The sequence below is a fragment of the Falco biarmicus genome, chromosome 1 (assembly GCF_023638135.1).
Source record: "Falco biarmicus isolate bFalBia1 chromosome 1, bFalBia1.pri, whole genome shotgun sequence".
NCBI classification, from domain to species: Eukaryota; Metazoa; Chordata; class Aves; order Falconiformes; family Falconidae; genus Falco; species Falco biarmicus.
Window position 1 is genome coordinate 107,333,508 of NC_079288.1, and position 17,344 is coordinate 107,350,851.

The 17,344-nt window shown below is 39.8% G+C and overlaps 1 protein-coding gene across 5 annotated transcripts in view; it reads right to left on the minus strand.

The window, feature by feature from the left end:
• The window catches only part of PRDM5 (PR/SET domain 5), an 87,538-nt gene extending 77,559 nt beyond the window's left edge, over window positions 1-9,979 (minus strand). For 4 of the 5 annotated variants that reach the window (XR_008825131.1, XM_056358175.1, XM_056358169.1 and 1 more), the window contains exons 1-2: window positions 9,761-9,979; window positions 4,632-4,715 (exon numbers count right to left, since the gene is read on the minus strand). Coding sequence is in view for 4 of the 5 variants with exons in the window: in XM_056358175.1 (XP_056214150.1) it covers window positions 4,632-4,715; window positions 9,761-9,853 (177 nt within the window). In the remaining variant the exon portion in view is untranslated. Of the gene's footprint in view, window positions 1-1,121; window positions 1,259-4,631; window positions 4,716-9,760 lie in introns of those variants that run through there. The other variant, XM_056358184.1, reaches the window with a different exon arrangement.
• Between the last annotated feature and the right edge of the window lie 7,365 nt (window positions 9,980-17,344).

Genomic DNA, 17,344 nt, shown 5'->3' on the forward strand with positions numbered 1-17,344 from the left:
TGACCTTGTCAGAGACAGAGCAGTTCAGAAGGCTCATTGGTAGACTTTCACTAACATTTTGTGGAGTTTTCATAAGAAGGGTTGAACTTCATGTTAACTGGAAGGACACCCAAAACTCTTAAAGCAAATTGTGTTATCGTCTATAATAAGCTCATATTAGAACCTATCTGCCTGTGCTTTCTAACTTCTTAAATAAATCACATAACTGAAGAGGTGAGCCTAATATTCTCAGTCACCTTCGGGAGCAGATTCTTCTTATCACCAAAACCAGAAGATCATTAATGTGCCTATCCCAAAAGTCACTGTAAGTCATGCACTTAACATGAATAAAGATGACTAAATCAAGCTTTAAAGGAGTTGATTAATGAAATTTTGCTAAATAAACAAACTGGTAAGAATATTAATAAACTACCTTAGACACCTACCTATCCCAATGGAGATGAATTTAACAAAATTGAAAATCTAGGCTTCAAACTTGCAAATGAGATAGGGCATGAATATCTGACTAATTTGTGGCAAAAGTTACTTTAAATGCAACTTGCATAAAAATGCATCCAGATGCAGTTGTCTAAAAATGAGAAAACCAAAAACATTTCTGAAAGTTAAACAAAGAATCACACAAAAACATTAAAAGTAAATAATATTAAATGTAAATACTACCAGAGGAGTAACGACTGGGAAGGTAATCTTTATACAAAAAACGTAAACACTACATTGCTGAGAAGTAGATTTCTAATCTTACATTCTCATCTTGAGATCAAACACAGAATTCTTCAAATTAAGATTTGATCATGAAACTGAGGACCTAATTTGACTTAATGTATATCAAAGCCTTCCCATGCCAGAGCCAAATTTTACAGGCAAGATACCAAAGAAAAAAAATTAGAAAAAAAACCCAACCAAAACAAAAAAAACCCCAACCCAACAACTCAAAAACGCTCCACCATTAGCTTGAAATGCATAACTTCTCATACCTCAATCCTAAACATTAAAGCTCTGATCTAAAGTTGGCGTGGCCAATAGAAGATTTTCTGTTGCCTTCACTAGTTTTCAGGCAGGCTTATTTAACTGAAAACAATTGTCACTGCAAAAGTGGTGAGAGTTAAGCAGTAGAAACATACCTTCATTTCATTTTCTATTATAAACATACATGAACATTAGCCTCCATTGAAAGACTGATCTCCAGCATGTTTCTGTTCTTCCTTGCTTTAACATAACAAAGAAGAAAACATCATCTTGGCAGACAGACAGAAACCAAACCTGCAATATGTAACATTCAGTGTTATGTGCTATCCAATCCTGACCAACATTTCCTCCTATTACGTCACAGTATTTTAAGGAGGACTGTCTTTCCAGCCCTCCCTGTTTTAACATTAGCCAAAGTCACCACCAAAAGTATATGCTTGCCACAACCCAATAGTAGTGAAATGAATACCACTTTCTTGGTTAGGGACAATAAAAAAAATAAACTGAATAGATATCTTCCCTTTGCAAAGGGAAATCTGAGCCTCCAGAGGCAAAATCTTCTGTGGCCTTTAGTACCTAAAGATTATTTTGTTCTTGCCTTAAAGCACTTGCTCTTCCAGCAAATACACATAATCTAAAATTGCAATGCCAAGTATACCAATGCAGACCAACAAAGCAGTATTTAATCAAGGTGTTAGTGGGATGCTAAGAATAAAGAACAAAGCTCTCAACTCATCACCAGCCACTAGCTGGGTACTTAACTAGCACAACATGTAATTCAGTCTGAGAGATAATGACATGGGGACTAGGGGATAACAGGGAGGTGGTTTTTTGACAGAAAGAACAAAGAAGCAGCACAAAGCCATTTGGACATTTCCCTGGCTTTTTATTATGATTCCTAACTATATGGTTACCACAGGTTTGGGATTTTTCCTTGTCACATCACTTGTAGCTAAAACATTTCAGCATGTAGCTCTTTACAAAGATAACAGCAAGACCAAAGGTGCTTCCCCTGCCCCAGTCCTCTGGAATCTGTTGAATGGGCAAGTGTACACCTTTGATTTCTTCAAAACTATGCAAGTTACAGCCAGACTAATGGCATTGTGCTATATTTAAATTAAACAGAAACTGTAACATCCTCAGAACTTTATTTAACAAAATCACTGGACCCAACAAATGTTTTGACTGCCATATTTTCCAAAAAAAAAACCCAAAAAAAACCATAACATGTACAATCCTATCTCAATGTGACATCTTAAAGATGGCAACTCACAGTGCTGGTCTTGGAGAAAAAGGAATAGCTTGATCAAAACAGACCACATCACAGACCGCTACTCTACACAACTAGAAATGCAGGCGATAAACTTCCTCAGAGAAGACTATTCCACAAAATCGAAGCTTAGATCACATGCATTACGTACCAAGAAAAGTAATATTCCACTAAGGTTGATTTTTACTTGACTTACAAAAAAGCATCTACTACTTAGCTTTCTTTATGAAGGTGTCCTCTCTGAAAATGCATTTTTTTGACTGTCGTAAGGCTGTGAGGTAAGGCTTCAGTATGCCTTCATCCAATAGTCTTCAAATTAATTATTTTTAATATCTTTCGTACAGCTGACTACACACAAACTTGGCTAGTTGCTGTGACTGCCTCCCACAGTCTCTGGAATAACCACCTACTTGGACTGTTCAACTTTTTACTTTCTGCATTCCCCGTCTTGATTTTCAACTTAAGACTACCCTCAGCATGATTTAAATTATATTGTAAAGCTCATGTTCAGATCAACTTCAGTAAACATGAACAACTCTGTTTCAAACATTCCGGAAGTCATAAAATTTGGTATGCGAGAATCTTTTCAAGACTCTGAAAACTAGGTTACAATAAGATATTATGAAATGGTTTTAGACACGCTAATAAAAAAATAATTTTTTGGCTTGCTGTCAATGGGGTCATGTTAGTGTCACCAGTAAATACATGTATTTGCCTATTATTTTCTATCTTACAGAAACAGATAAATCTCATTTAATCATCAGCAGTGACAAATCTGGAAAATCATATGGTTTTCCAACAAACTTGTATTAAAGACTTTCCCATTGCTATAATCAACCCACCATCCCTTCTGAAAACCTTGTTCTAGCTCAAGTATTTTACTGATTTAAAATAACCTGCAGAAACATCATGAAAAGTCAAGTGAGACAGGGCACATTAACATGTACCATATTCAGCAAACATTTGTAATAAAAGCTCATTGTATTGTTTTGTCTTCAGCTGAAAGTAAAGAAGATTAAACAGTTGCTCTGAGCATATAACCAAAGGTGAGAGGGGAACAAAGCATCCAAATCTTCTCTTGGAAAGGATATCTTGGGCACACCCCTAGACTGAAAAACTTTACAAAAGGGTGGGAAGGGGGAGAACAAAGGCACAGGGATTCACAGAACTGAGTTAGTACCCATCTAGAAATATTCTGCCACTCACTGTATATATGTTGAGTTTGGGTTTAATGAGATGGGCTTTTACCATTCTCTCAGTCATTTTTCCAGTGTGTATAATCTATTTATAGCTCTGCTAAAGAGTGTATCAATACTATGCTCTCTTTATAAGCTGCTCAGTGATGTTAATGCTACAGTTTTTTTCAAATAAACATTTATTTGTAATAAATGCACAGGCAGTGCTTTAAGCCAGATATCAAACACAAGCTTTTTTTTGTACAGTGGCACACAACATAAAAATCAGTCATCCTTCCACCTCTAACCACAGAAAGGTGAAAAAGTAGGAAATGAGTCCCCTTCTCAGTATAAAAAAGGACTAAATACGCATTCAATAGAAACTGCTTGACAGGGGCGGGGGCGAAGGAAATGAATTTGCTGAAAGAACTACAGCAGAAAAGCAAGATTACAAAGATAGAACAGAGGCCCTGAAAAGCAGGTGTTTCTAACCAGGTGGAAATGTTGTTATTGCAACTATCTTTCAGTTGGTGTAATCTCAACTGGTAAACTCAGACAGATTTTTGCTACAGGCAAACAGCTATGACAGGAACTAGGATGGGTTAAGAACCTAATTACAAAATCTAGCACATAAACTACTGTTGCTGCCTAACACATATAAAAAAATTTTAGAAGAGCCCTGAAACTGATGTCGTCTTCATCTGCCTAAAGCACCAAGCTTTTATTCCGCTAAAGATCTCATGGCAACACACTGCATTACAAACTTGCTAAAATTTAAAAACTTCACTTACACAACTGCCAAACCCTAGCACAAGTGCCACAGCAGGAAACGTTTTATATTGCAGTTGGAGGAAGCTATCAGCTGACACCTGTTGATAGCACAAATCAGTATCTCAGTAAGTTACAATCATCTTCCCATATTCAAATTATTTTAGTTTTTATTATGTTCATATTTTCCAGTAATTTTTCAAAATTATATCTTTGTGTTTTGCTTGATAGCTTTCACACTTCATTGATTACAAACTATAGTTTGCTATTTCTTTATTGTTTTAAAGAACTCAATCCCCCTCTGCCTAAAAAGCATATTTTAAAAGCATCAAAAGCACAAAATCTCACTATAATATCTTTAAATTAGGAAAAAAAAGAAAAAACATTGTTACAGTAAAACAATTCTGAGAACACTTTTTGCTCTGTGCGATGATGTCACACACACTACTCACTTCCCACATGAGCCTGCAGTCTGTGTTCTCATCCAGTTCCTGCGGCATTCGCTTCTCCCCTGCAAAGGGGCCAAATTTTTCACCCTAAGGAACAATTATAAAAGAAAGAATCAGTGTGGGGTAGGGGGGGAAGGCAAGTGAATTACCAAACTCCACCAGAGGTATCATTTTTAGCTTCAAATTGAAAAGGACAGGTTTTCTTTGTCATCGTAGTATATGTCACGAAGGTGCACATCCATGAGGGTTCAACTTCAATCTAATTCCCATTCTTTTCATACCTCAGAGAATATCTTAAACCCAAGCCTTTCCTCTACATTCTTGTTTCCCCTTTAAAATAAAGAAGAATGCTTTTTCCCAAATAAGGCTGAAATTTAAAATTAAAATTTCTTATATTTCTTACAAGATTTTCAGGAAGCACCTTGCAATAGTCATCCAACTAAAACGTAAAGTATTTGGCAAGCACAAAGTTTACATTAGATTTATCTGCAAGATTATTTGAAACACTACTTTTTGAAGTGCCACAAATCAAAATACTGAATAGCTGAGGGTCTGATCATAGACAGATTTGTTTAAAAATCTAGGGAGTATGCACGTGTCTATGAATTAATTCAAGCCTTCATAAACAAAATTAGAATGTTACACCACCTGCTAGTCATAACACATGCTGTGAAAGCATCCACTGATATGTTCTTCCAAAAGTATTGGGTATCGGTGTTTTTTTCCTTCACAGACATCACACCAGCAGCAGGGCAAATTATTCAAATAGGACTTTCTTGTTACAAAGGCCAAACTCCCCCCCTTGCCTTGTCCTTATTTGCAGTGACAAGCCTTACAAACCGGAATGCAGAACGCTATGTTCCTTTAGGCAGTATTCAGATGAAAAAGCTCTATATACTTCTAAACATTAGATTATAACTGCATTATGAAAAGCAACTTCATTGTTTCTTTAAAAATAACAGTATTTTGGCTAATAGAAGTATCGATCTTGTCCACATATCCCTTCCCTCAGGCACCTTCCATGATCCCAGAAACAGCCTGCTACGTATCTTCTCTCTTGCTTAGTTTTTACAGACTGCCTACAGGTAGGGTGGAGAGGAAGAAGTGGAATGGAAAGAAGAATGAAAAACTTCCAGGATGATTCCTTTCAGAAACAAGGAACCAAACCAAAATAAATCCTTGTATTTAAAGTCCAACCTAAAGAGTTTAGTTTAACATTACATTGTTAGGAAACAAATGAAACGAAAACTGGCATTACATAACAAGGCAACAGAACTGAGAGGCACTATTTTTAAATGCGCACAAAGATTTCATTAGGAAGAACAGCAAGGCAGAAGGTAAAAACACAAGAACAGCAAAAGATGATACCTGGAATCCAGAGCAGTAATGCAGATACAGATACGGGCAGCGATAGCAAGAACTAGCACTATGGGGCATCATGTCCTTCACCTCTCACTGACCCCCATACCACCCTTCGGTGTTTTGCTAATCAAACGAGGTCAGAGTTCCTCCCCTGTCAGCTTTACAAATCCTGGGATTAATACTCAAAATGAAACTTCCTTCTTTTACCTCATCAGCAGTGAAAGTGAAAACAGGTGAATACAGTTACACATGTGAAGCCATCAACAGTTTCAGCCTATGCTGCATGCCACCCCAGCAAACATACTGCTGTCTAATAGGGGTCATGCAGCTATTATGTAAGAAGCAATTTGCTTTGATTGTGTTTTTCGCTCGGTTTAAGGAAGAGGAAGAGTCAAGATGGTAGCAGAGGAAATCTGCTCTGGAAATGTATGGTCCTACCTAGCTCAGTAAAGATAAGGTAGGCTCTTTCTGGAGCAGACACCTCCTGCCAGGCTGAGCTGGCTTTCCTCATTCGCTTAGAAAGCAACAAGTAGTTTTGGTGCAAGAGGGAACGTAGCTCACTACAATTGCTGAGATCTAAGAGAGGGCATAATTATATCTGCTGGATCTCTCGTTACACGTAGCAATTATCAAGATGAAAATAAGTTTATCAGACTGTAATCTAGATTAGTTCTATAGAAAGAAAAAGGAAAATAGCTCCATAAATTTAATAGAGAAATTATTGAAAGACAATGAATAAAGAACCTGAAAAAGCTAGTCTCCCACACTCATTTCAGCAACAGAGTAACACTTCTAAAGAGAACATAAAGAGATTAATTTCTTCCTTAAGTACTTTGGAGGCTTCCACAACCCTCACCTCACTAATACTTACATCCTTGCAATCCAAAGGACCCCTAGATACATTATAAAGCGCGTACAGTGTAAATTTTGCCCATCACTGAAGCACACCACCTCTGGGATGAAGCACAGCAACAGCTTAATATTGCATACCGAATCAAAACAAGAAACACCATACATCATTCCTATCTCAGCTAATCCAAACCAATAAACCTCTACTGCAATACGTTTAAGACCTTCTAGAAGCTCAAAACTACAGCAAAAGCAAAAGGCATAATGTCCACCTCTAAATGTAAAGTGAATGTAACATGAACAGTAGGCACTTTTTAAAGCTTCTCAAACTTGGAGAGAAAGCAGAAATTATAAACAGCAAAATCTGGTATCTTGGAACACAAAGGTCCGTGGGGATAAGTGTAATTATTCATCCAGTCTTTCAAGGCATTTTCTTTATATTTCTATATATTTATTAGTCCTAGTTAATAAACATGCTGCTGTATGCCTATATATATAGATCAAAAAATGTGCTAAGACTTCAACTTTCTCTCTGATCAATAAAAGTGAGGCATACAACATAGTCTAAAGTCAACCACAGAAATGATTCAAGATATGAAGGCACATCACTCAAATGTTATAAAAGCTAGTTTCAACAGTTGCTTTCAGAAAGCAGCAGTGACTAATCATCTTCCAGTCACAGCAAAACACTAAGAAATGTAGGTAGCTTCGATGATTATACCAAAGGACTTACAATACCTGTGCTGTAACCAAAGGCCAGCTGTTGAAAAGATTCAAGAGAATCACAGCTTTTGTTAAGGTAACAAAAAAAAAACCCCAAAAGTTTCCACCTTTTATGATTACAGACAGAAACTTGAAAGCACAGCACAATGCCTGAAGGCGCAAAAGCAGATGGCAGACAACAGCAGTTGAAAATGTATTATTACCAAAACTTCGCTAACAGCAGAATTTTCAGAGGCCTACTTATGATTATCGAGCACTTGGGGAGTTGGTACTACAATTTCTGATTATAAGATCATCTGAAATGTGTTTTACTTTCAGTTAAAACAACTGCAGTTGTGTGATAGCAATAGAGAGAAAATGGTACAGTATTTCCTACTCAGCAACACAGATCTTACTTCACAATTAAGTGTCATATTCAACAACTCCTCCCAATCCCAAACCTCCAAGGAATTACTTCAACAGCTATTAGCTACTCTGTATCACAGCCATTTAGTGCAGTACGGCTGCCTCATTACAGGACACATTGAAAGCATTTCAGATGTGTTTTCAGTTTCCATTGAAAAGCCTAACACAGTTTGGCTATATCCAACGTATCATCTGTTATTTACACATCCACCCTCCTCTGAGCAGCCATGGCAACACACAGTGCTTAGGTCGCCCACCATTTTTAGGAATACCTCTTTCAACCACTGCCCACAGAGCAACTCAGGAGCTGGTTCCTCAGCCTATCAAAAACCACTTCTGACCAAGGCTTTGCATACCACAATTGTCTGTCCTACCAGCACAGAGGATTCAGTGCCACAGGACAAACTTGTAACAAACACTGTCACCAAACACTATTAACACAAATAGATCTTAACTATAAGTGCCTCTGCCTTTACCTTCTGCATTCCATATGCAATACCTTCGCACTTGCAACATTTCAGTTTTGCTAGGATGTCCTGAATGACATGCTCACAAAGGAAGAGCTGCGCAGACAGAGCTCTAACAGCATATGACTTGCCTGTACAGAGTTCAAAAACAACTTGGAGTTCAGGAAAGAAAACGCTCTGGTTTTCCAAGCATGCAGCTTTAATGGTTTAATTGACAATAGTGTAAAGTAAGGGGCTCAGACCCTGAACTGACATTCAGAATTTATACTGGCATGCGAATGAGGGCTTCTTTGAGCTTCACTTTAGAGCTCGCTCTATTTCAGAGTCCAGGGATTAATATACACTAGTAGCATGCAACCTTCCTTGCTACATGAACTCCCAAAGTTTTCAAATGAACGTTCAGAACCTCTGAGGAAAAAAAAAATTAAACCACACGATATAAAATTGTTCCCCTTCCACTTCCCATTAACACTTAGGGGCATCTTGAAAATGAGAAACCCCTACCCCACAGTATCTTAAGTCTTGTTGATGAAACCACTGAAAAGTCAGGCAGCCCTTTCAGAGCCAAAACCAGGACAAAGATGGAAAGCACATAAATAAAATACATAGAAGCATATACTAATGCAGGGTTCATCATTTTAGATATGCCTTTACCTGTTCTAACAAGTCACCTGGTTAACTAGAATTGAGATTTCAGACAATCAAGAGACTTTCAATTTAATTACAAGGTGTCAAGGGGCATGACCCGGTTGGGGTACGAGAGACCTGCAGTTTAGCTGAATCATATCTTCCACAGGCCCGGCTTTATTATTCCGAAACGGTGAACGAAGCCGGCCACCCCACCGAGCTCCCGGAGCGGAGCGGCGGCAGCAGCCCGCGGCCCAGGGCGGGTGCCCTCAGCCCTCACCTCAGAGGCGCCTCGCGGCCTGGGGCCAGGCGACCGCCAAGGCGGCAGCCCTGCCCGGAGCCACTCTGCCCGCAGAACGGGGCCAGAAACACAAACGAAGTTAAGAGAAACGGGGAGAAGACAAAAAGCCACGCAGCAAACATTCCGGCGGCCCCGTAGGTCGGCCGGCGGCCCGGCCCGGCCGGCCCCGTTACCGGGGGGCGGGCGGGCGGTGCCTCCCCTGAGAAGAGGGAGCGCGGGAGGACGGAAGTGGAGGGAGGCAGCGCCGGCTCGGCGGGGCTGAGGTGAAGCGGGAGTGCGGCAGCGCGGCCGGCGGCGGCCAGGGGCGGCGGGGCCGCCCCGCTCTCCTGTGATACGTGGCAGCCGCTCCCCGCCGGGCCGGGACAGGCCGTTACCCCGCTCGCCCGGCCGTCACCCACCTTTTTGACTCTGCGGGCCGTGTAGAGCCCCATCCCGTCCTGCACTTTTGACGACTTCAGGGCAAACCTATCCGGCACGTACATGCCCAGCATTTTGCACCGACTCGGGCCGCCGCCCGCTACCGGGGAGGAGGGTTACCGGGGCCTTCCATCCCACCAGGAGAGCAAGGAGAGAGAGACCGGGGGAGGGGGCAGGAAGAGGGGCTGGTTGCGGGGCTCTCCCGGCTCCTGAGGAAGAGGGGCGGAGCCAGGCGGCTGGCGGGACGGGGCGGGGCGGCGCGGCGGCAGGGGGGCGGCGGGACCCGGCCGCCCGCGCGCGCGGGGGCTTCGCGCCGTCGAGGGGCGGCGGGCGGCTGCGCTGTGACGGGAAACGTGGAGCCCTCGGGCTGCTCAGGCCGCGTCCCGCCGGGCCGCCGTGCGGTGTGCTCAGCCACGAGGCGTAAGGGCGCGTTCCTCACCCGAGGGTTGGCGTTTGTTTCCAGAGAAAGGGGCTCTTTGCCACCCGGTTGCAGCCCTGTGGTCTGGCACCATCCAGGCGATGCCCACAGCCAGCGGGTTGGCTTGTGGCTTGGGTGACCGCAGCGGTGCGGCCCACGGCAGGTGTGAGGAGAGTGGCAACGGGGTCCTGCTGGGGCTTGGATCTGAGCAATGGAGGTGCTTGCTTCACCCTGTCACGAAAATCCAGTTCATTGTTTTTAAGACCTGGGATCTCTCACAGAGGTGCCAAAAACCATGCATATGTCCGCTGGTACTTACCGGTACGACTGCTTAAGAGTACAGGAGCATGCTCACCAGAAACAATGCCCAAACAGACTTCAATGCCAGGTAACACTTCCCATGAACTGTATGTTTTCCTCAATCATCACTCTGACTTATCCTAATTATTTTTCTGTTGCAGGAATGGGTGAATGCAGATTTACATTCACTTTTGAAGCTATGTAATCCTTCACTTTCATGGATTGTTTTTGAGGGAACTCCAAGGGAATGCCAGAAATTTAGCAGCCCTAAAGGAACCATAACATAACACTGTTTCTGTCTAAGAAGTAATACCCTATATATTCTTATAACAGCACCCAACAGGGGCATTGTATTCTGCCTAATACCACAGACAATCTAGTTTGAACAGGGAAAAAGAAGTTACACTTAGCAAGTTGCTTAATAAAAAAAGAGAATGGATGCAACATAAAGTACAATACCCAACACTGAACTTTTTCTAAAAAAACTGAAGAACTCCAGTTGGAATTTCAGCCCACATCATAACTATTGATGCTTTCTAAATTGAAGTAGTGTTGTAGCTGGAAAAGGGATTTGGTTACATCCGATTATGTAAAAGTAAGTTCAAAGGCACATGCGGCAAGCAGAGGGAAAAGGAAAAACCTGAAAAAAATGCTGTATTTATAGACATTTTAAAATTGTGCTGCTAACATTAATAATTAGACCACTGGAGCATAAAAATTTATCTGTATTCTTGCAGTGACATTAACAGATCTATAATTAGAAGTTAAATATTACAAGTCTCTAGTTTCCACTGAAGTATTAAAAAAGTTTTGTATTGATGTCAGCTAGAAGGAATGAAAAAATGTACAGAATTTTAGTTATAACATGGTTATAACTAAGATAATTGTAAGGCACTATGTTGTTTTGGATCAGTTGGATTTCAGCCAGTCCATAGGCTGACATCTAGGGAAAAATAAAAGAATCAAAACCAGTGCTAGGTGAACACCAGAAAACCTTTGACTACTTTCTAGTGCCCTTAGATGTTGTGCACAATGATGCCATTTGGTTTAGTATCTACAATCATATGGTAGCTATCAAAGCTTAAAAAAAAAAATGTTACCAAAATAATGTTTATTCTTGCCAACACACATATATACACAAATAAGTATATGGTGCTGCATGATGCCATTCAATACATGAGCAACTGCTCCAGTACATTAGATGAGGCCCTCACTTTGAGAGGGAAAAAAAAAAAAAAAAAAAAAAAAAAAGAGAGAATCCAACAATATGGTTGGAAGAATAACTCTGGGAATGAAAACAGACACACAGGTTTTACACTTAGATTGGTAGCCTAGACACCAATTGTTAATTTAGCAAAACGTAAAAAGAATGAAAATGAAGTATCTGAATTTATGTAAGAAAGAATTCTAAACACCTCAAAAACAAAATACATTGAACAGAGGAATTGATTTGCTTGGGGCAACTGTTTCATTTTTAAGAGTAAGAGCATAATTTAACTATTCTTTTAAAGATACAGCTTCAAAGCTTCAATATGCATAATTCAACATACTTAATACCTTTGTAGACTAGAATACCTTCTTGAATGGAGACCAATCTGCCTTAGTATATCAGATTAAAGTGTTGGCATCATTTGCCCCTGTCTTTGACCTTTTTCCAAGGGCTATGAAAATTTTAAAATCATTTTCCACTTTATGAAGGCCTCAGTATTCTTCTCTTTAAAATAAGAACTTGGGGGTTCTTAATTTTGAACCTTGGGTTACATTTAACTTCAAAAAAAGGAAATAATGCAGTGTAATTTGCAATGCATTTGCATGTTTTGTTTTTAAGCTCTTGAAGTATGCAAGAATAACTATTTTCATTTATAAACTTCATCCGCTATTATCCCAACATGAAATGCAGTTTCCTGTATCTCATTCAGTTGAACCATAAGAAAAATGCTACAGCACTGGACAAAACAGACACCAGTATCTCCTTTTGTAGTTTAATGGGTGTTGTGACATTAATCAGATATTCACAACTGCCTAGCCACCTGTACCAACATTTTATTTTTTTTAATTTAAATTAATCAGCTGTTGACCATAAGGTCTTATAAACAGGCTTCATGCCCTGTTGGTGTTGGTATTTTTCCTTTCTGGTTCATAGAAGGGCCACTGGAGGAAATAAAGTCAGCCTTGTTGAGCATGAAGTTGATGAGTGCTACTCCAGCAGGCATGTATGTTACAACTCTGTTCTATCTTGTCCTAGCTGCAGTCGCAACAAGGATGAGGTCTGAAAGTTCCAAATGAATCAAATTGGACCAAACAAAGGTGAAAGACATCGCATCATGCTGAATGTATGCTGATCCCTAGTCAATGGCAGGAGTGGAGCCCTGTAAGTTTCAATAGAACTATTTTCTATTTGGTACATAAATAGTATAGGTGCATATAGGCTCTTGTAGTTGCCCATCATGAACAATATCAATTGCACAACATACCTATGCCAGGATTGCCTTCAGCTGAGTACACAGCATACACTAGTGAAAGGTGTTTTCTTACTGACATAGCTAAATCATCTCTAAAGTGACCAACTGAATGAGTGAATACACACTTCTGTTACAATCTCTGCAGATCCACCAGGGTTCGCTGGCATAGCAGCTGAAAAATCTTACCCTCCTTAAAAAGCAAACATTGAACTAACTCATTTGCAATCCAGCACAGAGAAATTGAACATGTTGACCCCGCTGTTTCTATGTAGCTCCATAGCTGCTTGTTTACAGCTACATGGAACACTAAGGAGAAACACAAGGGAATCCAGCAGCTCTCAGATTTGAAGCCTAACGGTGTCAGGAACTATTTACATAACTTTCTTGGAAAGAGAAAGAGGTATTTTCAGAATAAAGCTCTTACATAGTCATGGAAGCTGCTGTGCCCTAAATGAAATACCATGGCAGGAATCCACATGTGGTGACAAAATAATTACGAGATTTGCTTGTCTCGAGTTACAATAATTGTAACAATACATACAAGAAGCACAGTATGATACTCAGTCAACCCAAGGAACAGTTAAGGGTCATACTTAAGTTCACATGTCACAGTCTAAGAAACAGAAAGATTTAAGACAACAATGGTCTTCAGGATTCCAGACATAAACATGCCAGCCACTGAAGTATCCAGCAGCTTAGAAGGAAAATGTGTTCTCCAGAGGAAAGGATGGTTTTTCATAGCTAATCCCTTGTTCAGATGGTGGTGTTATCATCCCTAAAGGTTTTCAGGGACTTCACATCTCTTTCTTCCCTCCTCCTGCCCCTCAGGCAGCTGGACTGAAATCAAAGAGGCTAATTGTTTGGGGGGTTTTATCCTTTTAGGAGTTCCTTGCATCCTTAAGTATTAAAATAGTAGCTTTTGCAGTATCCATAGCAATACCAAATTTGATTCTGGCAGCTGACAGATCTGAGAAAGGGTGTTGTTCATAAATAATGGCTCCCCCTTCCAAATCTGTACATTCACAAATGGTCCACAAAACATTTCTGCACTGCAGATTCAATGTGCAGCTACTGTTTTGAATCAAAACTTCCTTCCTTGATCTACATATCTCCTTTCCAACCCCAACCACTTCCTCTTAACCTGGCAAGATCAGGATCAGCACATTAAAAAATCTTTTCTTACCTGGTTTGTACCCCATTTGCAGAACACTTACAATATTATCAGACTGTTCCCTTTGTTCATGTATATCTGCATGTTTCCAGTGTGCAAATAATGTTTAGCTTTGACCAGGTATGCTAAGATTTCAGTAAGATATTTTCCTGGAATTCGCCAAGCCCATTTCTCTGACTGGGTACAAGGTCATTAACTTGGTATGGGACCTTTGTTCTTTTTTCATTGTAAATGACTTCCCAGACCTTCTACACTGCAGTATCCGGACCAGGATGGAAAAAGGGCTTTGTATTTTCTCATTTTGCATTGAGGTTTTCAGGAAACAAAGGTTTCAACTTGTCTGATGACAGAATCTGAGGGGAACATTTGAAGTGGAATAGCCTACAGACCTCTCCGTTTTTTGTTCTTTTCTCAGTTGTGGAGTTTAACCTAAAAAAAATTTTTATTTTTTTTTTTTTAACTACTCCATTCCCCAAAGAAGCCAGATAATACACATATAGGAAAAATTTCCCCCTTCTTTAGAGCCAATAGCAACAACTATGATATGCAATGCTGACAAGCTGAATATGAAACAGTATTGCTTTAGTCCCCACAATATGCCAGCTCATGCAGTCAGAATGACTCTTCTTCTGTTTCTGAAGACAAATCCAAGAAGTCTAATACTTTCAAATGAAAGATTTGGAAACAGAAGCAGCTGACTAGCAGAGCTCAGGAGGAGATGTGTATGCCTTTAAAGTCTGCTCTGCTTTGGGGACAATGGCACCCTTGCTACTAGTTATCACCAGGCACTGTGACTGCAAGTACCTGGAACAAATTGTGTTGACATGCAGTCAACTTAAACCACATGTTATACTACCAACTAAAAATCAATCTTTTGTATCTAAGACAATCAATTTTCCAAAACAGTTAAATGTACCTTTTGTAAATATGGCAATAAGTCCTATCTACTCAGTGTCTCAGGGTTTTTTTCCCCAGTTCTATCAGTGTTTGTTTTGTCTGTATTTTCTGGGGATCTGAAAAACTTAAGTTATTCTTTCCCTAATGCACTTTAATTTGCTGAGGAAAATGCCTTTCAGAGCCATTTTGAAGGACCGTTTTTTGTTTTGTTTTGTTTTTACACTGATTCCTTCAGAGCTTTTTTTGAATTCAGTAATCATTTCAACCTTAAAAATACTTCCCCACGAAATCTCTCTTCTAATCAATGCAGACTTGATTTTCTGGTTTCGCTGTAAACCGATACAGACTTCTTGTGTTGTGATATTCAAGGTCATGCAAAGCAGTAAATTGTAAGATTAGTTTTTAACTTCTGTCTCTTTGCTTACATATACAGAGTAGTTACTGTCAAAGTTTCTTTCTCAGCTATTCGAAGTCCTAGAAGTTAGCTGTAGGATTTCAGAATTAAGAATTTTCTCATTCCCCTTTGAAAATAATATATACATGTTTTCACATTTCTGTTCCTGAGCTGATGGCAAATTCAGTATCCACCCCTATTATTTCAGAGGTTTTTAAACCAGGGTTTAAAATGAGTTCTTAAGACAAAACTTTTAAGTGAATAAGTACCAGATTAAGCTAGTAATGCATCACTACAAAACCTGAATTAAGTAATGACCACTTAATTAATCCACATCGTATGGACCTAAAAGAGGCACAATATAATTTGACTGTAGTAGATTTTTGCTACTATCTCACATAGCTTCATGTATGCAATATAGGAAAGAAGTCTAAAGAACTAGCAGAAAGTGGTTTAAAATACTGCGTAGGAGTAACTTGCTTTCAGAATAGCAGGCCCTGCCCTAAGCACTGTAGTATTTACATTTTTGTCTTGACAGATTGAAGGTGTGACCTGATAAAACAGGTTGCAGTTCAAAAGTGAAAATCTCATAGCTACACAACATAAGTAAAAGGGATAAAGAATACAATCCCATAGCTAGCTGTCTTTAAAAAAAAGTACTGGAAGCAGTAGTGGGTCTTCAGCTGAACTTGAGTCAAAGTTATTATGCTGGTGTGAAAATATATTATATACTCTATATGCCCCATCATGAAAGACTGCAAGATAAAGTCAGCTTCAGTATCAGTTCAGCTTCAGCTGGCTAACTTGATTCATTTTGAGGTATCACAGTTCCAGAAAAAAGTTGAACAGCAAAGTTCTAGCATGTTTTTAGAATCACAGAATCATTTAGGTTGGAAGAGACCTTCAAGACCATCAGTTCCAACCATTAACCCAGGACTGCCAAGTCCATCACTAAACCATGCCCCTAAGCACTGCATCTATGTGGTTTTTAAGTACTTCCAGGGATGGTGATTCCACCACTTTCCTAGGCAGCCTGTTCTAATGCCCGAGCACCCTTTTGGTGAATAGATTTTTCCTAATATCCAATCTAAACTTCCCCTGGTACAACTTGAGGCCACTTCCTCTTGTCTTGGGCAGCCTGTTCTTTTGATAAAAGAAAATTATGTCAAGTGTATTAATTTCTTTCTATAGGTATTACAGCCCTTATAGACAAAGTAATAAAGGCTAGATGATAACCTTAGACATTGATCAGAAGCCTAGTAGTTACGGCCTCAGAAGCAAGACTGAAGATAATGAACTGTTTAGTCCAGATAACAGAAAACTTCTGGATATGTAATAATAGTCTTCAAATACTTTATAAATACTTCAAACAAAACTAGAAAAAAATTATTCTTTATGACCACTATGGACACAAGAAGAATGAATACACAAATTGAAGCAAGTCAGAATTTAGACATCAAAAATACTTCCTAAGCGAGTAAAGTACTTGCACAGGCCACCTGGTGAGGTCACTGGGCTCTCATCAGCAGGGGTCTTTGAGAATAGGCTAGGCAAGCGTATGAAGTGACACAGGCACAGCCAGTGCTTGACATAAACCTGCACCAGATTATTTCCTGAGCTCTTTTCTAGTCCCATTTCCTGTAATTCTGAGTTTAAAATGAGATGCACAAAAAGTGGTGTCAGACTGATACACAAAGTATCAGTACTTAGAAAAAAACGTGAGGTAGCTTTCCCATATCCAGCCAGGACTTCAGGCTCCAGCTTTTGACCTTTTCTGATTTGATATCATTGCTTTTTCAACCCCCTCCCCTGTTGTTGTGTCGGTCAGTCAGCTTTAACTGGGGGGGAAAAAAAAAAAAACAACCCAAAAAAACAAACCACCATGAACTCCCCAGCCTACATAGCTCTGGCTGGCTGGTCAGA